Raw genomic sequence first — 23,477 nt, forward strand, 5'->3', positions numbered from 1 at the left:
TAAAACTATAAAAAAGAAGCTTTTATAGCCTAATTAGGATATAATACCTAAATAAAAGCTAAAGAAGCAAAAAGAGATCCTTAATAAAAAGCAAATATTAGACCTAGCTATTTTTATTTCTATAGTATTTAATTATATAGCTAAGAAAGAAAATAATATTATTAGTTAAATCTTTATTTATAAGATTAATAAGAAGCTTAAAGCTCGGAAAAAAGAAGCTATTCCTGGCCCAGAGAATTAATAACCAGAAGAAATAGAGCTTTAATAGCTATAGAGAATATTACTTCCAGAACTTAAGAAATATATTTTTATTTTCTCTAAAAAAAAAACTAATACTTTTCCTTTCTATAAACTATATAATTATAAGATTTAGATTAAAGGCCTAAAAGAAACTGAGAATATTAAATATTAATTCCTCTAGTAATAGTTTATTTAAGAGCTTCTAGAAATTAAGTATTTCTTGGAAAATAATCTAGCTAAAGACTTTATTAAAACTAATTAGGCTCTCTTTACTTCTCTAGTTCTTTTTATAAAGAAAGCAAATAAAGATTTATATTTCTATATTAATTTCTATTATTTAAATAATATTATTCAGAAAAATTAATATCTTTTTTTACTTATTAATAAGACTTTAAATTAATTATCTAAAGCTAAAATTTATACTAAATTAGATATTTACTGAGTTTTTTATTATATATAGCTATAAACCCGGACTTTTAGAAGCTAATAATATTCTATATCTGCTATAAAGTATATAAATATAATATTTTCTGAGAAGGCCTTATAAATAGCCCGGTTATATATTAATATTATATAAATAATATACTTTTTAAGTATCTAAATAACTTTTATATAGTATATCTTAATAATATTCTTATTTATTTAGAGAACCTAATAAAATATAAATAGTATATATAAAAAGTACTAGACTATTTATACCTTACTAGCCTCTAAATAAATATTAAGAAATCGGAATTTAAAGTTATATATATAAAGTACTTGAGCTTTATTATCTTTATATCTAGTATTAAAATAAATTCTAATAAAGTTAAAGTAATATATAACTAGTAACTTCTAAAACTAGTTAAAAATATATAGTTCTTTCTTAGCTTCTATAACTTTTATAAATATTTTATTAGAAAATATAAATAGATTACTAAATCTCTTATTTTATTTATAAAAAAGAGAATTTCCTTTAAATAGTCCGAATAATATTAAAAGGCTTTTATTTATCTAAAGAAAGCTATAATTTCTATTTTAGTTCTATAATACTATAATTCAGATCTACTTATAATAATAGAAATAAATATATCTAAAAAATTAATTATTAGTTTATTCTCTTAATAAAACCCAGAAATAGGCCTTTAGTATTCTATAGCTTATTTTTCTAAAACTATATTTCTAATAAAGCTTAATTATAATATATATAATAAAGAAATACTTACTATAATATAAGTACTAGAGAAATAGGAAACTAAGCTAAAGAGCCTTTAGAATATTTCCTTTAAGGTTTATTCTAATTACTATATCTTAGAATATTTTATAACTACTAAAAAGCTTTCTTTTTAATAAGTTAGATAAGCTAAGCTCTTATTTTACTATTATTTTAAGCTTATATATTATTCTAGAAAATTAAATAAGCAAGTAAATACTTTATTATAAAAATAAGATAAAATAAATACTTAGAGCTAGATTAAGAAAAAGCTATAAACCCAAGTACTTTTTCCTAAAAATAAGATTAATTTAGAGATTATCTATAATTTATAACTTATAATAATACTTTATAAAATTAGCTTACTTAATCCGGAATTTGGTCCTAAAAACTAAGTATATACTAAGAACTTTCCGGAAAAAAATACTTTTATTAGAGATATAATTTCCCTAGAAAAAAGTATTCTTTTAGAAGCTTTACTAGTAAACTTTACTATAGTAGCTCCTATAGAAGTACTATTAGAAGCTCTTATCGAGTATAGTAATTTATAACTTATAAATAAGATTTTATAAGATAATTATATATTACCGGATTTAGAAAAGCTATATATAATAGCCTAAGCTAAAAGTAATATCTAAATATTATAAGACGGCCTCTTTTTATATTATAGAAAACTTTATATTATAGAGAACGAAATAATTCCCGGACTATTTTTATAAATTGCTCTAATTTATAAAATATATAATAAACTTCTTTCTAGATATCTTAGATATATAAAGCTTTATTAGCTATTAAAGAAGTAATATTACTAGCTATTTATAAATAAGAATATTAATTAATACTATAGTAATTACTATATTTATAGGAGATTATATATATCTAGAAATAAAAAGCCTAATTTACTTTATTTCTTTTTAGTTTCTAATTACCTCTAATAATATATTATTATAGATTTCAAAAGCTATCTAAAAAGCAAATCGGGCTATAATATAATTATTATATTCGTAAATTACTTATTTAAGTACCTAATTATAATTCTAGTATAAGATATAATTATAGTTAAGTAGCTAGTATTTCTATTTTTATTTTATATAGTATATTAAGTAAGTATTCTAGAAATAATTATATTAGATTAGAGATTCTAATTTATATCCGATTTTTAGAACGAATTCTATACGAGAATTAGTATAAAACTCAAGCTTTTTATAGCTAATTATCCCTAAACAAATAAATAAATAAAAATTATTAATTAGTACTTTAATTAAAAATTATATCTATATATTAATTATTACTAGAATAACTAAAACAAATGAATTATTATAATTAATTATTAATAAGCCTCTCTTTAATATAAAACTATTAGCTAGTCTCTATTTATAACTAAAAAGAATTATAAGCCTTATATTTCTCTAGACTAGAACTTTTTTATTAAAGCTAATTTACTTAAGAAAAAGCTAAATAGAAATAAAGCTAAAGTATTAGTAAATTAATTATATGAATTATAATAACTTATCTAAAGCTATATAAAATAAGTATAGGAATAATATATAATATAAGCTAATAAGTACTATTATCTAATTAATTTCAAAATCGGGAATAAAATATAAATTACTATAAAGTACTAGAAATCCAATTATCTAAGCTAGAAGCTAGAGAACTAAATAAAGAACCTATTTAAGATTCTAAAATAGTATAATTACTTATTTCTCCTAAAACTACTAGAAATTATAAAGATATATCTAGTTTTTTATATAAAGAAGCTATAAAAAGACTCTTAGAATTCTTTACTAGGTTAAGTAAACCCGGAACTACTCTTATTAATACTAGAGAATAGTAAATAAAAGTATAGTATTAAACGGGTTATTATAATTAAGCTAATAAAAAATAGACTAAAGTATAGAATTTAGTAAATTAGTTAGAATAAAGATCTAATATAATATCTAGCTTTAATATTAAGTAATAGCTTTCTGGTTTTATAAAGTTTCTATAATAATAATATTATTATACTAGAACCTTTATAAAACCTATAATACTAGCTAAACTATATAAAAAATAATACTTATCTAGAATTATATAAAAATAATAATAAATCTTTCTAGGTTATATAATAAAGGTACTAGTCTTTTATATATAATATTTATATTCGAGATACTAGTTTTATTTTAGGAAAAAGTATAATATAAAATTAGATAGATTAATAGCTTTTATAAAGCTCGGGAATAAGTTTATTATAAAAAGAAAAGTAATATTATAATTCCTAGATATCTAGTATTTAAGATATCTTACTAAATACTAGATATTTCCTAGATATATATAATATAGTTACTTTATTAAAGAAATATACTTGAAATATACTAGAGGTATTTAGAAAACTAAGCCTCTTTAGAACTAGTATACTATAAAGTATATATATTCCCTTATAGCCTTTTATATTCTAGTTTTTTCTTTCTTAGCTTTAAATTATCTTTATAAGAGATCTTTTATCTTATTTTCTAAGCCCTAAATATTATATCTATAATATTCTTTATTTACTTATAATAGAACCAAGCTATATATTTTTTAAGTAGTAGTAATTTGTATTATATTTATAGAATTATATTTTATTAATAATATCTTAAGAACTTTATAAATAGAGCTTTATTTATTTTCTTTAAATTCTAAAGTAAAGTTTATAAGAATCTCTATATTAACTATTTAATAAAGCTATTACTTAATTATATAATAGTATACTAGCTTATTTATCTAGTCTAGTTTCTTAATCTTATAGTTCTATAAAAGTACTAAATAGTAATCTCTAATATTCCCAAATATTATAGATTATAGAAATACTAGTTTTAATTTTTTCTTAATTATAGATTAAATATCTTTATTCTAATTTTCTATATTAACTTAATATCTAATATAGTAATTCTCTATTTCCTTTAGTATAAGCTTATTAATTATAGGAAAAGGCCTAAAAGAAGCTATTATATTTATTTTAATTATTTTATTATTAAATAAATTAATCTTATTTCAGATATTCTTATTATTAGCTATTTTATAGAAAGTATTAAACTAGTCTATCTAGGAACTATAATTCTTTAGGATAATAATCTTTACTATAGCTTCTAATATAATTATAATTAAACTTTAGAAATTATAGAAGCTATAGAAATAGTTTCTATTAATTAGTTAATAATAGAAATATAAACTAAAATATAATTTTTTTAAAAATGAATTAAATAAGCTCTTAAATACTTTCTATAGTATACTAATTAGGAAGCTTATTAATATAAGACCGGGCTTATAACTAATATATATAAAGATTATAAAATAAAAAGTTATATTAAATTATAAAAGAATTAATTAAACTAGCTAGAAAAGAGCTTAAATGAAATATAAAGCTTTAGGAAATAAGTATATAGATTCTAACTAAGTAAAGTAATTATACTAGCCCTAATTTAGTAATTCTTATTATAATACTTAGTTTTAAGTCTAATTATTATTAAGGAAGTTATAATCTAATCTAATATTATTAAATCTATTATAATAATAGAAATAAAGTAAGAAAATAAGATTTAAAGATTAATAATTTCCTATATTTTAAGAATTTAAAACTAAGAAGAAAAAAGTAAGATATAGTAATAAATAAGTAGATATAGCTAAAACTACTAAAATACTAAGCTTTAAAAATAAGCTTAATTTGAATTATAGCTTAGAACTTTAGCTAAAATTAATTTCTTTAACTAAAACTAACTATATAATACTAGTTATTATATTTGTTATATATTTCTGAAATACTTATTTCTAGCTATATTAATTTTACTTAAATAATTATATAAAGTAATATATCTTTTTTATTATTACTAAAATAATTAATATTTAAGATTTAGCTTTTTCTTTTTTCTATTTCTTAGAAAAGTTTTTTTTAAAATACTTTTTTATAATAATAGTATTAATCTACTTTTATAAATACCTTAATTCTTTTATAGTTTTAGCTTTATTAGAGTTTTATTAAACTTATTTAGTATATTTAAAATACTTTATATTTTTTAAAAAGTATTCTTTTTATTTATAAGTCTAATAAACTATATTTAAAATAAAACTAATACTTTATTAAAGCCTTAAAGAAATTAAAGTATTATCTAAGGGTTTTTTATATAATTTTCGAAACTTATTCTTTCTTTTTTAATAGCCTTATAAATTAGAATTTACTAAATTAAAGTTTTTAGAAATAAAGTTACTTTTATTAAACTTTTTTATTTTTATTTTTCTTAATTTAGAATAAATAATATATTTTACTTTTTAAGCTTTTTTAAGCTATTCGAAAATAAATATTATTTTATTTCCTAAAAAAAATAGATATAAATATCTAATAAGTCTTATAATTAGATAAAATAATATTAAGAGTTTAAATTTAATCTTTTTTAGAATATAAATTCTAATTAATTTCGAAACTAATTATTTAAATATAAAAATTAGTAATTATTTTATTATTTTTCTAATAAAAATTTCGGAGTTCTTTAAAAATATCTTATTAATAGATTTAAAGTACTTAAAATATATTAGCTAAATAGATCTTAAATTACTTTTAATAGACTTTATATAATAATAGGCTTTATTTTATTATAGCCTTTTAAGTATTATAAAATTTGTTCTTAAAAGTATTTATAATAAAATTAATTCTAGAAAAGTATTTATTATAAGTTTAAAATTAAGTTCTAAAAACCGCTTTTTAGAAAAATATAAATGTTTTTTATTTTTTAAGAAACTTTTTATAATATAAATTAGATATCCGGATTTTAAAAAGCTTCTTTTAATTTAAATATATCTTTAGAATATTATATAATAGCTTCTAATAAATAGTATTGAGATTAATTTTAAAGCTTATTATATTAGAAAAAGAAATAGATTCTAATTCTATTTTAAGAAGTTTTCTAGTAAAAATTACTAAAAAAGATAAAATAAATTTATAAATAAAGTTTTTATAAAATATAATAAACTATAAAGTATTTTTGAAAATATTTTTATATTATTCTAATTATAGAATATATTAGTTAATTATATTTACTAATTCTTGTTTTTATTAAAGTACTTTAATTTTAGTATATAAGTTCTATTTTATAACTTAAATAATAATAATTTAGATATTAATTTTAAAATCTTAATTATTACCGGAATTATTTCTATTATTATTACTAGCTTTTAGAGGCTTTTAAAGAATTCTATTAAAAGTATTAAATAAGTCTTTACTATTACTTATATTAAAATTAATCTAATTAATTTCTTTTATAGAAATAGCTTTAGTAAAAAGTTATATATTTTATAGATTTCGAGATATAATTACTTATTAAACTATTTCCTTTAAGAATAAAGAAATTAGCTTATAAGGTATTTATTTATAAGTAATAAAATAATAGAATAAATTAGTAAGTTATAAAACTATAATATTAAATTTAATATAAAACTAATTTTTATTTCTTTTATAAAGTTCAGGAAAGCCTTCTCTAAATAAAAAGTTCTAATAATATATATATATAATTAGTAATTTATAAGCCTAATACTTATAATATAAATAATTATTAATTATAATATTAAAGGGCTACTAATTTCCCTAATTAATATCTATAATATTTGAAGTTTATTATATATTTTTAAATTATATATAATTCTATATATATTATAACTTTTATATTAATTCTGAACTTTAATAAATATCCTAAAAACAAATAAGTTAGCTAGCTATTTCTTAATATTATTTTCTAGAATAATATTATAATAGCTTTTCTAATAATATAAATTTATAATATTAAAGTCTAGTTTCTTTATTTTATTATATTAAAGCTTTTTATTTAATATACTTATAATAATAATATTTATTTCCGAACTATTTATAATAGCTTCAAAAATATTAGTTATAAAAATAAATACTAAATAAGTTTTTCTTATTTAATATTAATAAACTATAATTAATTATTATTTTATTTAGTTTTAAATTAGTAAACTAAAATTTATTTTTTTATTTTTATTTTAAATTAGTAAATTGTAATTAATTCTTTTTATAAAAAGAGCTAGTTCTTTTACTTTTATTAATATTAAAATAATAATATTTTCTTTAATTAAAGGCCAAATTCCGAGATTAAATAAATTATAAAGAATAAAAGTCTTTTTTCTTTTAATTAATAAATAACTAATTACTAGAAAAGAAGTATTATTTACTTTAATTAAAAGCCGGACTTTAAGATTAATTAAATTACAAAAAATATTATACTTTTAGTTAAGATCTCTAGTTCTTTTTAATTCGAGAAAGTTATTAATATTAAAAGCAATATTTTGTTTTTGCTTTTTAAAAACAAATATAAGTTCTTTACTAGTAATATTATATTATATTTATAAGCTAAATTAAATAAGCTTAATATTATATAATAATAAGATTAATATAATAAATAAAGGCTTAAAGTTTAATAAATCTTATATATTAAGAATATTAAGCTAGAAAGCAAAAAAGAAAGTAATGCCTTAATCTTTAGTAATACTTTACTTATATTTTCTAATATAGTTCTCTATTTTAGATCCATTTTTTTAATTTCTATTTCTAGTAAATTATATAATTATACTAGCTATTATATAATATACTATATAATACGTTATAAAATACGAATCTAATAACTTAAATCTTATATAATTATGCCTGACTCTATTATTATATAATATAAATAATTATAATTTTGCTCTAGCTTAGTCTCAGTTCCAGAAGTATACTAAAAAACAAGGCTTCTAAATATAATACCAGGAAGTTCGCTAAAGCCAAGTCAAAAAGCTGTCTCGGGCCTGCTAGTAATGAAAACTCGAATCAAGTTGCGGACTTTACTAAAGATCCGTAGAATAGTTCGAATAACCTAATTACTAACTCAATTATCAAGGGCACCCGATGACGAGGACCAGAACAGATGAGAAGAGACAGGACAACAAAGGGGGGGAATATAAGAAGACAAAGAATGGAGATCTGGACTGGAGCCGCCTTCATTCGAGTGGCATCGATTGCCGCCCATTTTGAAACATTCAAAAACGAGGAGCATCCAAGAAAATATCCGGGGTGAGTTTTCACTCGCAGAACGACCGAGCGTCACTCATTCCAATCCCAAGTCAATCACCCGATTTGAACTTATTTCTATTAACTCACAAAAGCTGAACAATAACGACGCCATTAACTTATTTCATTTCCAAAAGGAAAGAATGCTATTTATATACACCGCTCCCAATGCCAACCCTTACCCCCCTTCCCTCACTTAACCACCCACAGGCTTCCTCGTCGGGCTCACACCTCCGGGACTCATCTGCCCCGGCGTCAAGTACGTCTGCCCCGGACTCCCACCCGGCGGACTCATCCCCCCACTCCCCGGCCCCGGACTCATCGTCCGCCCACTCAGCGAGCTCATATGCGCCTGACTCACCATCTCGGGGCTCTTCGGGCTCTCCATCTCCGCAATCATCTGCCCACCGATTTCCCCGCCTCCCATGCCGCCCTGGTTTGCAGCCGAGTGCCAGTAGCCCTGCGGATTCCCATCGTCCGGATGGGGGTTCGACATGTAGCTCGTATGTGGATCTGTATAACTTGGCGCCTGGTACGAGGCGTTGGAGGGGTTCGGGACGTAGGGGTTAGAAAGTGCGGGGTCGGGTCTCTGCTTTCGGCGGAGGAGGAAAATGATGCCGCCGATGAAGGCGAAGAGGACAGCGGCGCCGCCAATGGACGCTCCTGCAATGCCGCCCGCGCTGAGCTTTGATGAGTCGTGGGTGGCGGCGGCGGCGGCGGATGATTGTGTAGCTGGGGAGGAGGAGGCGGGAGAGGAAGATGTTGATTGTGGGGGAGATGTTGATGCGGGACCTGTTCCTGAGCTGGATGCTACTCCGTTGGGGCCGAGATTTTCGTAAGGGGCACAATCTGGACTCGGGAATGCTAAGGGACAGGATGGATCTTGACATAGAGAATAGAGGTGGGTTCCGGAAGGTGGCGCGCAACGTACGTTGAATTGCGCATTCATTTGGGTGTTCAATGATTGGGCATCGTTGTCGGAGAATCCGAAGTGTTGCGAGGAGAGAGTCAGTTGGTTGATAAAGTGGCCTATGTCTGTGTGGTTGAGGTCCATGAATTTGTGCACGTAGGCTAGGTCGAGGAAGCCGCCTGGGGTCGGGGGTTGTGGCGCTGGGAGGGTGCAGCCGTAGACGTGTTGGAAAGCCGACTCCCAGTGGGCGAAGAGCCTCCTGTTCAAGAGTCAGATATGATATTCTCAATAATAAAAGGGGGTACACACGCTTCATTCGACCCATTTGTGAACGTGAGGTTCGGTGTCGAGCCTGCCAAGAACGCATACAACGGAGCCGTCCCTCCTCCATCAAGCCAATCAATACCCACAGCTTGGTTGTTTAAATTCGTAGAATCCTTCACTCCGTTGAACCAAGGCTGGAGATCAACAGGGGTTCCGATAAAATTCCCTGGGTTGAAGATTCCCGTAATGCTGGAGTTGACGTTGGAGAGCGGCCCGGCTCCGCCAAACGCGAGCGCCAAAATCGACTGCATAAGCTTAAGCTGCGTCGCAGTTGAGTTGGAGCCATAGTTGACGATGGCGTAGTAGTCACAAATCGTCGCGTTCTGCGGACGCTGAGCAGAACTCACTCCGAGGAGGAGGAGGACAACAGCGAACAACATGGCGACCTGGAGATCAGTAAAATGGCAGATCCTGCGTGAAGATTTCTTCGATTGGGAGGGAATGCGTATTTACATGCGGAAGACTTCAGCCTCGTGCGTATGATTAGTCCCCTTTAAGATTCTGTGGCTTTCTCAACGGGCCAGACCCTTGAAGAACACAATGCTCCGCTTGCCTTACGGGTAAAGTTCTCTCCGTTCTGTTTTGGAAAGGATCAAGAAGCTTTGACTGGGCAGGGCTGTCGATAGTGGGCGCCGTTCATGATGATTTGTTGATGGTGCGGCTGAGGGAAAAGGCTGGCAGCCAGTGGCTTGGATGGCGTCGAATGAGGGTTGAGGACGTCTTGAGATTTGGAAGGCCAACCGCTGATTCGACAAACAGCCGAGACAATTGGGAAATTTGATTCGAGAAGCGGGAGCGGTGGGTGGTGTGACCCAGGGAATGGCTACTGTCAAACCAATGGAAGTTGACCCGATGTCCGAAGCATTGCAGCCGCTCCGACGAATGTAAAAGGCTTTGGGGCTATCGCCTTGGCCAGAGATCGAATGAAGGAAAGAGGATTGAACAAATGCTTGGAATATTGGAAATTGCTTGGGACAATCTTGAAGAAAGGGAAATACAGTGGAACGTTTCTCTAGAGGGAGTGGTGTTGGCTCTTATCTAGGATGAAGCTGTGAATTCAACGTGAATGACTGAGAGCTTTCCAGCTCAGGAATCTCGTACTCCAGGAGGGGTTTCCCCTTTCGGCTTGGCATGCATGTTCTAGATCCATGCAGGATGTGGAAGCTGCGCCCATTGGTGGGACAGAAGACAACGCACGATGGTGGTGAAGTGTCGGCATTTTAAGGTTGATCATGTGACAGAGTCAATCGAGTCCATATGCATTCAAGGAGCATACGCTGCAGAAGCAATTGTGAGAGTGAGAATGAGAGTCACAACGAACTAGAACAGACTGGAAAAGGGGGTATCCACAAACGGTATCCGACAAGGCAAGAAAACCCATCCACACGTGTTCTTTGGCAACGCCGTGAAAATGTTCCGCCCTGCCATCTTTTGAACGCCAAAATTAGCCAGCCTGTCCAATGAAAAACCGCAAAGAGCAAAGAAGCGCGCCAGAAGGCAAATTGGTAAGTCTTAGACCTCTCTGGGTCTGTAAAATAGCGGAGAATAAGTACTCTCGGAATATTTCACCACCAACTCCCAGACCTGTTCGTCCTCCTCCTTTCCACAAACTCCTCCAAGTCCCCCACTTCACTTTCTGGAACAGTGATTGTAAGGACACGTTCCGGATGATGGCCCGGCGCATGCAACAAATGTCGATGTCGATGTCCGTGTCGATGCCAATCATCCTGGTGATATCGCCGACGCACGATACCTCGTTCATCTATGATCGTGTCCACCTCATCATCGATGCTTTCGTCATCTCCAACGCTGTTGTTATTGATGTGGTTTTCGATGAAGACAGGAGTGTGATGTACCGAAGAGGCTTCGGTGGAGTCTGAGCCGGGCAAGTCAGGACAGGAGTGTGTCCGCCGAACGGGAAACCTATGGTGATGATGACGGGGTGGAAGTGGCTGTGGCCGCGACTGTGGAGGTTAGATTAAAAATTGAAACGGGTCGATTGCCATAGTGCCGAGAGGAAGTAGTAAGTGCTGCTTAAGTTGATTAACCTGTCTTAGAATTCTCCCTCAAGCCGGCACCTGCTCCCTCTTAGAAGAGACGAACGAGAAGCGAGACTTACTCGTGATGATGATCGAAAACGGGCACCTCAAGCAGCCTCGTACTGCCACCTCGGCCCCCCGCTCCCATTCTATATCCCGATGCGATGGCATTGGAATTAAGGTTTATACGCAAAGGTATCCTCTCATGGCTTGTCCTGGGAGTAATTGCTCGAGAGAGGTGACTAATCACATGCGCTAGGTCATGCATCTTTTGAATCGGATCCTCGTCCAATTTTGACTCCAACATTCGCTCAACAACCAAGTCGCGCCTATGATCAATCCTTTCCTTCTCATACAATCGTTTCTCATTGTGCTCCTCGAGCTTCTCCAAGTCTTTGTTATTATCCTTCTCCATATCTTCGAGTTTTCCCAAGTCCTTCTTTTTCTTCACATCGAACTCCATCTTGGCTTTCTTGAGCTTATCCTCATCCTCTTTTCTTTTGATCCGTATTCTCTCCATCAACGCAAGTCGGGCGTCCATTTCCGCAAAGGTCCATGGTATCCCATCCCGAATTCTCTCCCATTGCATACTCAACTCGTGGAAATGCGTATGCTCATGGCTGTGATGGGCATCATGGTCCCAGCCATGAGCGAGAAAACGTGAGAGATGACAGTGGTGGTAATGGTGATGATGTCGCGATGATGGCTCGGCTATAGCTTGCAGTTGAAGGTTGGCGTCCTCGATCTGTGTAATGTATCTAGCGAATTCGGTTCCTCCGACATCTGCGATGAATTATAATGTGCTTGCTGGGGGAGGGAGTAATCTACCGTCAATACCGTCGGGATCAGAGCGATAGAGCCTGGGAAATCTACCCGCTTCCCCTGAGATGAAACCAGAACCGGCTCGAAGTGTAATTTCGAGCTCATCGAGTACTGACGTTCTGTGATGGTCTCTGCCCGAATTCCATTTTCTCCTAATATCCTCGCAACATGTGAGGTATCTGCCGATATCGGTTATGCATTGGTCGACCTGATGGCCGAATGTTGAAACAGTGGGTAGAGGTGTCTCTGACGATATGGAGAGTGGGATATCTTTGATTTTCGTGAGTAAGTTTTAACTTTTTGATGTTTTCGGATGACAGTCATGATTGGTAAACAATGCGGTTAATATTTGTTTGATGTTAATTGGGATAGCAAAGGATCTCTGATATAAGTCATCCATTTTGGCGCTTCGTCGGGGCTGAAGCCTCGTCAGACCACTAGGACTTGGTGTGGCACAGGACCCAGAGATCTCAACAAGAGATTTGAAGCCAAAAAGAGGGTATATTAAGACCCATATGAAGCTCAATATATCAACCACACGCCACACTCATGAAATAAACACAGCATGTTGGCCAGCCAAGGCAACTGGAACCCCATGAGTGATTTCACTCCGGATGCAGAGCAGATAGACGGCGATTCTGGGCGTGATTGAACCCCGCTATTGGGGACGAACCGGGGGACGAAGGGGCAGGCGAAGCCATCAATCTGGTGGGGAGAGCTGTGGTTGCCGACGATTGGGTGACTGTCATGCCATCGAAGACGAAATGCGGTGGCTGACGGAAAGAAAGAGAAAGGCGGCGATGCTTGGCCAAAAACATTCTACCGCAGAATTACATCATCCCTGGGCTGATCTTTGTGCATGCACCCTTGACAGCGTCAATCGCCCGTGATGGAAAAGCACCCCACAACGGGACAGCGAGGGTCAGGTCGCCCCACGAGTGGTGCGCACGCCAAGACGAATGGCGAGTGGCTGGAACCGGAGGCCGTGTCGATGTCGCATACCCTTTTGAGCCATTTTTCATGTGAAGCAGGAGGATGGGAAAAGAGGAGAACAGCCACCGTGTTTCGCAAGCATGGGGCTGGTGTTGCCGGGCCACTGTCGTTGGTGTTGTGTTTACGCAGAAGAGAATACAAAGACGTCGGTGGCTGGAAACGTGGGGCTGGGGGCTGGAATTGTGGTTGGGTGGCTTGTTGCTGCCTGAGTGCCTGAGTACCTGAGTCTCTGGGTGCCAGCATGCCAGCGTCCCAGCCTGCCAACGTGCCAACCTGCCAGAGTGCCTGGAGGTTTTTCGGGCCGACGACTTGGGCCAGAAGCCGCCGAGAGTGAGTGGGAGGTTGAGAAGTGAGACGCAGCAAAAGTGTCCTCGTCATGTTGTCTTTCCTTCCATACCCCATCCCCTCACACTTCGCTGCCCACACTTCACCGACCACCAACCTCATCCCCGCCTCGTATATTTCAGTTAGTGCCAATACTGGCTCTCCACGGGCGAGGTCCAAAGCACCTGCATCAATCTCTGCCGGAATAATCGACGCTCTTACACACCGAAACTACCCCGCTAAAAGATGCTGACCTGTCCCCGGCTGCCAGCCCCCGCACCGAGCTCGAGCTCGACTCAGCCCAGCTCCCTCCTTTCTTCGCCTGCAACAGGGCACCGGCACGGGCATCACCACTCGCGGCCCTTTCCCATGGCATAGTCTCCTCGATTGTCCCGAGTGCAGACGTTGGAGTGATAGCAGAGGTCACCGTGGCCCACTAGGACTAGGACCAGCGCAGCAATGGCCCCTTGGCCCCTCAGCCTAGCCATCCCCATTCGTATTCGAACTTCGAAGCTTCCTGTCCCCCTGCTTGTTTCCCATCGAGCAGCTGCTCGCCTCCGCACGATCACCGGCTCCGTGGCCCCCGATTCAGCTAGCCCTGAGCCGTGCAGGAATGGTGCAGCACTGGCGCAGAGCAGTTGTACAGGAGTGCCAGTCGAAGGCCCACACCGGGCCACTTGCGTGCGGATGGCGTTGTCTGCCCAGCCCCTGATTAGCCGGCCCATTCCAAGCCCGTGCAACATCACCACCTGCCTCAACACCAAAGGACAGAGATCTTCTAGTTTCCCCAGCGATCGGTTTCTAAACGGCAAAACATCCCAATTGATCCGGGATGTGATAGGTCACCCGTCCGTCAGCGAGTGCGACCTTCCTCAGCAAATCCCACCTCTGGGATGCCATTTCAGGGAAGACTTTTCGCCCGGCGTCAGATGGTGCGAGTGCAGCCCCATCTGGAAATCCACAACGCCGTCATCGCGTAGGCGTCGAACACTCCAACACACATGTTCCCCATCCTCGCAAAAGAAACGCACCCTATTCTTCCGCCGGTAGTGCCGTCGTCGAGTCGTGCTGGTCCGTAGTCAGATCATCGCACTACATAAGGGGATTCCTGCCTCCCCCTTTCCCAAGCCTTCTATTAGCCCTCCTCCCAGAATATTTAATTCTGCGTTTCTCAAAGGCAATTGTCACTCGCTTTCATACCCGTCTTCTCAACTGCACTGTTCACTCGCTCAACATGCAGACTTCACTCGCTCTCGCTGCCCTAGCCGCAGTTGCCTATGCCATCCCGCAAGGAGTCACTACAAACATCACTCCCACCTCCAGCGCCCCTGCCGGATTTTCCCCAGACTACAGTGGCCAATTCGAGATCTCCATCTACAAGACCTCTGCCAAGCGTTCCTTGACCGAGGTATGTTGTCCTCAATCATTACTCCTGTCCATACTGACCATCATCAGCGTGCTTCCACCTGCGGACAACCGGGCTATCTCACCCTCACACTTGCTGGGGGCCAACTCAAAGACGCCCAAGGCCGAACCGGATACATCGCAGCCAACTACCAATTCCAGTTTGATGCTCCTCCTCAAGCCGGAGCCATCTATACTGGTGGTTTCTCTGTCGGTTCAAACGGTTCTCTCGCTCTCGGTGGCTCGGCTGTCTTCTATGAATGCCTGAGCGGAACCTTCTATAACCTGTACGACCGCTCATGGGCCGCTCAATGCGAGCCCATCCTCATCGGCGTCGTTCCCTGCGGTACCGTCGGCCAGCAATCTGATGGGCAGCCAACTGGCACCCCCGGGCCCAAGCCAGTCACCCAGATCTCTGATGGGCAGCCACAAGGAACATCCGCTGTCCCAGTGCCAGTCTCCGAGTTCACTGACGGCCAACCTCAAGTCATCACCGTCTTACCCAAGCCACCCGTCACCCAGATCTCCGACGGACAAATCCAAGCCCCAACTGCTACCGGCAAGCCCGTCACCCAAATCTCCGACGGGCAGGTTCAAGCACCTTCTGCCACTGGCAAGCCCGTCACTCAGATCTCTGATGGACAGGTCCAAGCTCCTTCAGCTACTGGCAAGCCCGTCACCCAAATCTCAGACGGACAGGTCCAGGCTCCTACCACGGCTCCTGCTGTCGTAACTCAGATCTCAGACGGCCAGATCCAAGCCACTGGTGCTGCCAACGCAACCAAGTCCCCTATCCCCTTCACTGGTGCTGGCAACGCAGTTGTTGCGTCGTCCTTCGCTGCATTCCTTATGGGTGCTGCTGCCATGCTCCTCCTGTAAAATTGTGGAGTTCGCATCGTGGTGGGAGGATCGTTTCGTTTCATATTGGATTGAAGCGAGTTGTAGGTAATGGCACATTCTTTTTAAAAGTTATGGCATAGCTGGCTGGAGCATTTGGAACAGCACATCAAATCACATTATTATGGTATCAAGCGGAGGATTAATAGGATTGTATGTGCGAAATTTGTGAAAGATTAAAAGAACGCAATGAATAATACGAAGAACTGGAGATGAAGTAATGGTGTATATAGCGACGATCTATAATCATGGTCGAATGAAAAACAGTTTGAAAAACGCTTCTCCTTCCATCATGCCCATGGAACCTGGTGTAATTCTCTCCGACTTCGCCGCTTGATATCTGTCCAAGTTCTTGTTTCGCGTCCTGAGCCAAGCGATGCACACATGTTTAACTCAGCATCTCATCCCGATTTCATTCACTGTCAGTTCCTCATCTCAATCCCATCAAACCAACCCCTCCATCAACGCGCCGTCACAATAAGGTTATTGCGATGCACAGCCTTACCCCATCGCCACGTCTCACCCAAACCCATGAAGTTGTGGAAATTACGATGCTTAATTCTACTTTCCCCCCCACCCTCATTTCCGGTTCTTCTCACGTGACTATCTCCCAGCCCAGCTGTCTCGGTCCGTTTCCTTCCCCACTCTTCGTTTCATTTTTAGTTTTCCCCTGGATTCGGCGCTCGTAGTAAACCAAAGTTCTCCTTCACCGGGCATGATTTTGGATTTTCAACGGGAAAGGGGGCTTTCACATGTTTCCGTCCCCTATCTTCGACGCAGCCCAAGTTTTGCAGCTCAACAAAACATGAAACGTCGCTTCGCTGCCAAGATTGCAAGGTTCTTTCTTTCAGCTGCACGTCATGTCAGCTTGATTGCTTAACAGTACCCCCCTCCCCCTTTTGTTCTTGGCACTTGGCTCAGCCTTTCGGATTTTCAGCCCCCCTTTTCTTCAACCTGTCTGTAACAAGTAAGTGGCTGGCTCTGGGCCATTTCCCGTCAGCGGCCAGAAAGAAAACGACTGACCGGGTCGGCCAACCTCTCCCATTCCAAGTTTTCATTTAGCTTTTCACTTGTTTTATTTATTTATAAATAGATTAACTCATGCGACGGACTTCAGCTAAGTTGACTGGCACCAATGTGCATAGAGCTAAGAGCCGCATTCCGTTCGGAGTCTAGCTGCACGCCGTGGTGCACCGTCTCGGATCGAGTCGGAACTGGCTGGAGGCTGCCAAGGCATCGGAGCGAGCTCCGGACTGCCTTTCACGCCGTCTTCGCTTCTTATTTAAGTCTTCCGAGGTTTCCAAGATCTTGCTGGAAGGCTCGTTAGCTTTGAGCTTTGCTGGAATTGGCCTTCGGGAATATATTACTGAGTTTCGACAGAAGGGCGTACAACCATACACAAAAGTGACGAGTCCGAAATGGATGCGAGATAGATAGTGGATCAGGACGGGAGCAGGGAGGGCGGTGGTGCTGGATTGAATGCTGGCGGTGGAATCTTTGGAAGGCTGTGGGCAAATTTCAAGTAACAAGGCTCCGGCAAATACTCCAAATACACTGGGTTATTGGTTGAGTAGTAGTGGCATTTCTCATGTGTCGTCACTTGGTGATTTAGGACAAGGCCTGGATCATCCGCTAATTCATGAAGGGGAATAAGTGCAACCTCGGTCTTGAACCACTTCCGTGCTCAACAATCTGTATTTACGATCGAACCTCTCTGAAGTCTGAATAAGAGGAACGAGAAGCAGTCAAGTGACCACCACACCACTGCGTTGAAAGACTAGCGAATACGAAGCCCGAGGAGGAATAGAGTTTGCATATCACTACGATCGACCGGCAGTCATGTCTTCCCGCGATCGGCTTTGACCCCAGTAATGCAAGCAGGGTCTTCAACATCATTGATGCTCGATCTCTGTCGTGAGCCGACTTTGGCTTGGTGATCATGACATCTTAGCTGCACCATTAATCATTGATTCAAGGGATCTGATCTGCAATGTTGCACGCACTGACAGGATAGTGACAATCGGTTAATCATCAATCTGGGAAACCCCTGCCGGACTCCTAGATTTGAGGGTGTGAGTAGGGATGCTAAAATTATATAATTCAGGACTTGAATACGTAATATCGTAAAATAATCACTCAGACTTGATTATGGTGATATTATCTTGCATATGAGACATACCATCAGAAGCCTCCATTTGACTAGCGCGGTTTCGTGCTCCTCCCTAATAATCAAATGCACTAATTTACCCTTTTCCACGTGCCGAATTATGCACGATTTATACGCTCTTTTATGCAGTATTTTATGCATTATAATATTGGCGACTTGATTATTATATAATTGTAATAATTATAAATCGTGCATCCCTAGGTGTGAGTAATGAACGGCAAGGAAACCTCGAAAAGCTTCGCAGCAGACAGTTATCGACATCCAAGAGAGGGCTGCCTAACCCCCGGTTGCTGAAACATGATCCAGCTGAAATTTGAGTTTGTTGGCCTTCTTGTGGCAACTGCTGGAAGTTGGAAATATCTCACCAATCATCAAACTCCAAACCATAACTTACTTCAGTTGCCCAGCTGAAAGAGGTTGTCCCCATTCAGGGGGAAGCAAACCGTCATGTCATCAGTCACTTGTCTTTATTCGAAGAGGGCAATTGCAGACTTGGAGACTTCACCGCATATTGGAAAGGGAAAAGTTTCATGCAGCTCAATCAATGCCTTCTGATTGATACCAATCTACATAGCCCCAATGAATCATAAAAAGCCCTCAATGTTAGCATGCTAGTATACAGTAACTTGATGCCCAAGTCCCAACCCCTTCCGGAACGCCTAGAATTTGTCCTTGAACCGCCGTTCAAGTGCTTTGCCTGTCCTCGATGATGCGATGCACTTTTTTTCTATTCATACCCCCAGATCAAGTCACCGTCTTCCCTCCACAACTAGGGACAGTGACCCCCGGCTTCAAATTCCGATTAACATCCATCAATCCCCATTTATCTTCCCATTCCTTACCCGGGGTATCGAACTGAATCTTCCACGGCTCATCAAACGCCTCGAACCAGAAGTAATTCGTGCCGTTCGCCAGAGCTTGACAGACCCAATCGTTCATAAAAGTATTCATCTCTGGAATACCTGCCACGGAACCAGTCGTGCACGTCGCTGCGGCGCCGCAGTCAGTCCCACCCGTAGATGGCCATCCAGTTTCGGAGATGATATTCTTGGAGATATCAGACTTGAGGATCGTGTCGTGGCCGGTCCAGAAACTGTAGGTCCATGATGCTGCTACCTCTGCGGTGACTCCAGCGAAGAAGGGGTGGATGTTCGCCATCAGGTAGTCGACTTTATTGGCGAGTTCTGCCGTCCAGTTGTCTCCGAGATCTGAGCTAGCTACTGGGAGGGTGATGCCCATCTGCGATAGGTTTGTCCTGACTCCATCGATGATTGTTCCAAGCTGTGTGGCGGTCATGTCTTCACGGAAGAGGACCTCATTGCCAACAATGACGCCCACGAACGAAGATGCGCCGTATTTCTGGAAGACGTCATACATCTGAGCGAGTTGCCGTGCGTTGGTGGTTGCATTCTGATCTTGCCAAACCCCCATCCAGACCTTGATTGTACCATTCAGTCCCAGTTGATCTATCGCGTGCAGAAGCAATTCGGTTTGGTTGCAGTCGGTTCCGTACAGTCGAATTGTATTGGTCAACTGAGAAAGGACTGCCAAATCTCGAGTGACATTGTTCTGAGAAGCCGGATATGTCAAGCATCCCGGGTATTGTGTGTACATCGGGGTGTAGTCAATGCCAGGGAAGACTTTGTGGAGATTTTTATTGTTCATGAGTGCCTTGATCTCGGCAGAGTTCTTGTCGAGGTCTCCATTGGTTGCAGTGTCGTCGGAAGCGGATTGCCCCGAGACTTGGGTTGTGTGCTTCTTCGACAGGATGCCGCCCACAACTCCTCCGGCGATACCTCCAAGAATCGCCAATACCACAATTATGCCCACAATCCATCGTAGCTTCTTGTTTCCAGTCGACTGTTTGTTCAGCCACTCGCTCTTCTCTTCCCCCTTCCCGAGGTCGTAATTATTCCCTCCCGCTCCATAGTACTCGTTCACTGGGTTGTACTGTGGCCCCGACCCCGATCCCGATCCGCTAGCACTCTTCTTTCCCAGGATCCCTCCAACTGCTCCCAAGACTCCACCTGTGGCGGCAGTCCCTGCAGTAGCTGGAAGGTTTCGATCAGAATGATGGCCCAAGCTCAACAAAGACCCTCGTTTGTTGTGTCTGTATTCCAGTCCTTCATCTCCATCGTCTTCGATGACGTTGGGGTCTACCTCCCCCAAGCTAGGATCCATGTTCCTCGAATATCGATTGTATGGGATATCGGCGTAGGGTTCTTGGTTGAAACTGTGAGGTGACCGTGAAGCAATGGAGCGGGACTGTGGTGTAGTCATGCCAGGAGGGAAAGCAGCAGCTCCAAGAGGCGTCAAGGAGGTTTGTGAAGGTTCTCCCCGTGGCGGTGCTCGATCGTATGGAGATTGCTCGGGCATCCTGCCTTGCGGTGGATGTTGCATCGATTGCTCATAACGCTGCTGGGAATGCATCGCTGGATCGAAGCCCTGGTATTGCTGGTCAAGGCCCTGGTGGGGATGTTGTCGCGGAACGAAACCTTGTTGGTTGAAAGCTTGTTGCTGCTGCATCCTTGGGTCGAAGCCTTGTTGATGCCGCGGATCGACCGTGTCCGTCCTTGGATCATACCCAGGTGTACTCCTCAGAGCCTCCAGTCCACTCTCCCTTGCATGTGTGTCTGCAACTCCCATTGCAATACCCGCAAGACCGCCCGAAGCGCTCTCGCTGAAGTTATCCGCACCAGGGGTGACGATCTCGTAAGGGTTCGAATCTCTGTCTGCGTAGCCCAATTCCCGCCCCCAGAGTCTGCCTTCTGCGTCTCGATGTGGAGGCGGCGCTGTGAGTCGTGGGGGACTCACAGACGGAGCGTAGCCTTGGGGAGATATTTGTTGGCCTGGATTTCGTTCTTGGGAGTACCTTCGTGCAGCTCGCAACCGATTGAAGGAGCTCTCGGGGTGCGCAGCAGGATTGGGAGGAGAATGGTATTGTTGTGGTTCTGTTTGCCGGGGAGGCGAGGAGTATTGTTGTGGTTGGTTTTGCTGGGAAGGAGAGTGGTATTGTTGTGGGTACTGTTGCCGCGGCGGGCTCCTTCTCTGGTCGTAATAAGGTTCTGGATTCTGTCCTTCGTTTTCGAAGGGGTGACGATGTTGATTCTGCATTGTGAGGAAGGAGGGGGGAAGGGATGAAGTGTAGTGTGTCCCTCTGCCAGATGTCTCCACGCTGTCTCGTATTCTTGGACTGGAACCCACTAGCCCGCCGCAATGGGTCCGCAAGTACGAGAGGCTTCGATCGACTGTTCTTTACCCAGTTCCCCAGTCCGTAAAAGGTGGCAGGAGGCTTTCGAGTTTGATTGTTCGTTTTTTCCAATAAATCAGGTCTGCGCCACCATGGGTCCGTCGAGACACAGAAAACAGGGCAGCCCCAGTGGAGATGCAGATCGATTTTTGGCTCCCGAATTGAAAATGAAACAGAGATCCGTTCTTCACAGAAAAGATACCGTTTTCCAGCGGCCTCAGCAGAATCCCTTGCGCATTGCTGCTCAGCTCTGGTATTAACTCGAGCGTTGGTATTTCCATTCTCCTGAGATGTTGGGGGTCGTCCCGTCTTGTGCGGCGGCGGGATGTTGCCCCCGTGGTTGGCTGGGGAGCAAGCATGCGAAACAGAGGCTTGAACGCGGGGGGGCGCAGTGCAGCGCTCATCCCTATTTAGCAGCGCCAGGGGCAAGGGCAAGGGCCTGAGCCGAGGGGCAGGCATGCGAGCTGACGAAGCGATTCTCGTACCATCGTGAGCCGCTGATGAAGATATACTTCCCCACAGATGTGTGCGATATTACCATTCACAGTGGGAAATGTTTCGTGCATTTTTCCAGGATTTTTATTGGTTTTTTTTTTATAGCGTTGCAGTGGATCTGCGTCGTCACTCAAGGTCCCTTCGAGAGCATCGCCTAACTACTCACCCCGCCACTGCTTGGGATCTGATTATGCAAGTGCTTCTTGTCCAGGGCAAGCTTCAAGTGGGCAGACTGAGTCTTCGACTGGATGAAAAATGTCACTGCAAGCCGAAACTCTTAGAGTTTTGGTTTTGCCGCCAGGAATGAAGAATACTGCACAGGTCCAATTTTTGTTTATTTGATAATGGATGCATCCTACGAGAACCTGAGGTTCTACTCAACAAGCGGTTTGAAACATTGGCGAACCCTCTTTACTTGATTCTCGTTATTGTATCCAACATCTAATTCTAAAAGCCGTTCGGAAAGGGGTTGATGCGCTTGCACATTCCCTTCCCGCTGCTCCGGCTCATGATGCGGTCATTAGCCTCGGAAAGTCTTCGTCAGGGAATTCTTGCCCCTCACCCCGCTCCAGGAGATCAAACATAAGAACAAGCTTGATTTATTCTGTACACTTCACCCGGTTGCAAAATCGTCACTATTCACAATGGCAAAATCATTCAGGGAATTGGTCGGTGTTCTACCCTCGAGGGCTTCCACAAAAGACAGCGTCCTCGTCATTATCGATGCTCAGAATGAGTATACACTCTTGCTTCTGTATGCCAGCACTCTGCTAACTGACACAGGTATGCGGAGGGACACCTGAAGACCGAGAACGTCAGTGAAACACGCCAGGCCATCTCTCAGCTCCTCGAAAAGTACCGCTCCGCATCCGCACCCCTCGTCCACATCGTGCACCGAACTCCAGACGGGGCGCCCGTGTTCACTCCTGGCACTTCTCTCGCCGAAGAATTCTCCGAACTCACCCCGAAGGCCGGCGAGAAAGTGATTGGCAAGCAGTTTCCTGGCTCTTTCACCAGCACAGATCTCGAGGAGTATCTCAAGAGCACCGGGAAGAACAAGGTAGTGCTATGCGGGTATATGGCACATGTCTGCGTTTCCACGACAGCGAGGCAGGCTGCTGAGAAAGGGTACGATGTGATTCTGCCACAGCAGGCGATTGGTGATCGAAATATTCCTGGTGTGGACGCCCGCGATTTGGTCCAGACGACTCTTATGGAGTTGGCGGATGCTTTTGGGAGCATTGTGCAGGTCGCGGACATCAAATAGGCGCTTGTGTACCAGTCCTCAAGAGGACACCATTTCAGGGCTTCGCAGTCTCGGATGGGAATTTAGATGTAGATATCTTCC

At 39.6% G+C, this 23,477-nt stretch overlaps 6 protein-coding genes across 6 annotated transcripts; 3 read left to right on the forward strand and 3 right to left on the reverse strand.

Moving 5' to 3' along the window:
• Positions 1-8,546: 8,546 nt before the first annotated feature.
• K444DRAFT_664996 (uncharacterized protein) lies at positions 8,547-10,421 on the reverse strand. Its single transcript, XM_024887034.1, has 2 exons — positions 9,724-10,421; positions 8,547-9,673 (listed from the first exon to the last, which is right to left on the reverse strand). The coding sequence occupies exons 1-2, from the start codon at positions 10,116-10,118 to the stop codon at positions 8,701-8,703; spliced, it is 1,368 nt and encodes a 455-aa protein (XP_024734805.1). The 5' UTR covers positions 10,119-10,421; the 3' UTR covers positions 8,547-8,700.
• Positions 10,422-11,303: 882 nt separating this feature from the next.
• K444DRAFT_631628 (uncharacterized protein) lies at positions 11,304-13,970 on the reverse strand (the record flags this gene model as incomplete). The annotated part of the gene is made up of 5 exons (XM_024883392.1): positions 11,304-11,661; positions 11,858-12,560; positions 12,606-12,869; positions 13,273-13,372; positions 13,602-13,970. The coding sequence occupies 5 exons, from the start codon at positions 13,968-13,970 to the stop codon at positions 11,304-11,306; spliced, it is 1,794 nt and encodes a 597-aa protein (XP_024734806.1).
• Positions 13,971-14,272: 302 nt separating this feature from the next.
• On the forward strand, positions 14,273-15,235 carry K444DRAFT_26980 (uncharacterized protein). Its single transcript, XM_024871467.1, has one exon. It carries the CDS (start codon positions 14,376-14,378, stop codon positions 14,964-14,966), a length of 591 nt encoding a protein of 196 aa, XP_024734807.1. The 5' UTR covers positions 14,273-14,375; the 3' UTR covers positions 14,967-15,235.
• On the forward strand, positions 15,151-16,199 carry K444DRAFT_631629 (putative cell wall manno protein PIR3; the record flags this gene model as incomplete). Its single annotated transcript, XM_024883393.1, has 2 exons — positions 15,151-15,324; positions 15,372-16,199. 2 exons carry the CDS (start codon positions 15,151-15,153, stop codon positions 16,197-16,199), a joined length of 1,002 nt encoding a protein of 333 aa, XP_024734808.1.
• A 2,715-nt stretch (positions 16,200-18,914) lies between these two features.
• K444DRAFT_614835 (glycoside hydrolase family 17 protein) lies at positions 18,915-21,994 on the reverse strand (the record flags this gene model as incomplete). Its single annotated transcript, XM_024880602.1, has 1 exon — positions 18,915-21,994. A coding segment is annotated over exon 1 (2,365 nt), but the record flags the coding sequence as incomplete, so codon positions are not given.
• Positions 21,995-22,773: 779 nt separating this feature from the next.
• Positions 22,774-23,396, forward strand: K444DRAFT_644349 (isochorismatase hydrolase-like protein; the record flags this gene model as incomplete). The annotated part of the gene is made up of 2 exons (XM_024884954.1): positions 22,774-22,865; positions 22,913-23,396. The coding sequence occupies 2 exons, from the start codon at positions 22,774-22,776 to the stop codon at positions 23,394-23,396; spliced, it is 576 nt and encodes a 191-aa protein (XP_024734810.1).
• Positions 23,397-23,477: the final 81 nt, after the last annotated feature.

The sequence above is a fragment of the Hyaloscypha bicolor genome (assembly GCF_002865645.1).
Source record: "Hyaloscypha bicolor E unplaced genomic scaffold K444scaffold_113, whole genome shotgun sequence".
In the NCBI taxonomy this organism is placed as follows: Eukaryota; Fungi; Ascomycota; class Leotiomycetes; order Helotiales; family Hyaloscyphaceae; genus Hyaloscypha; species Hyaloscypha bicolor.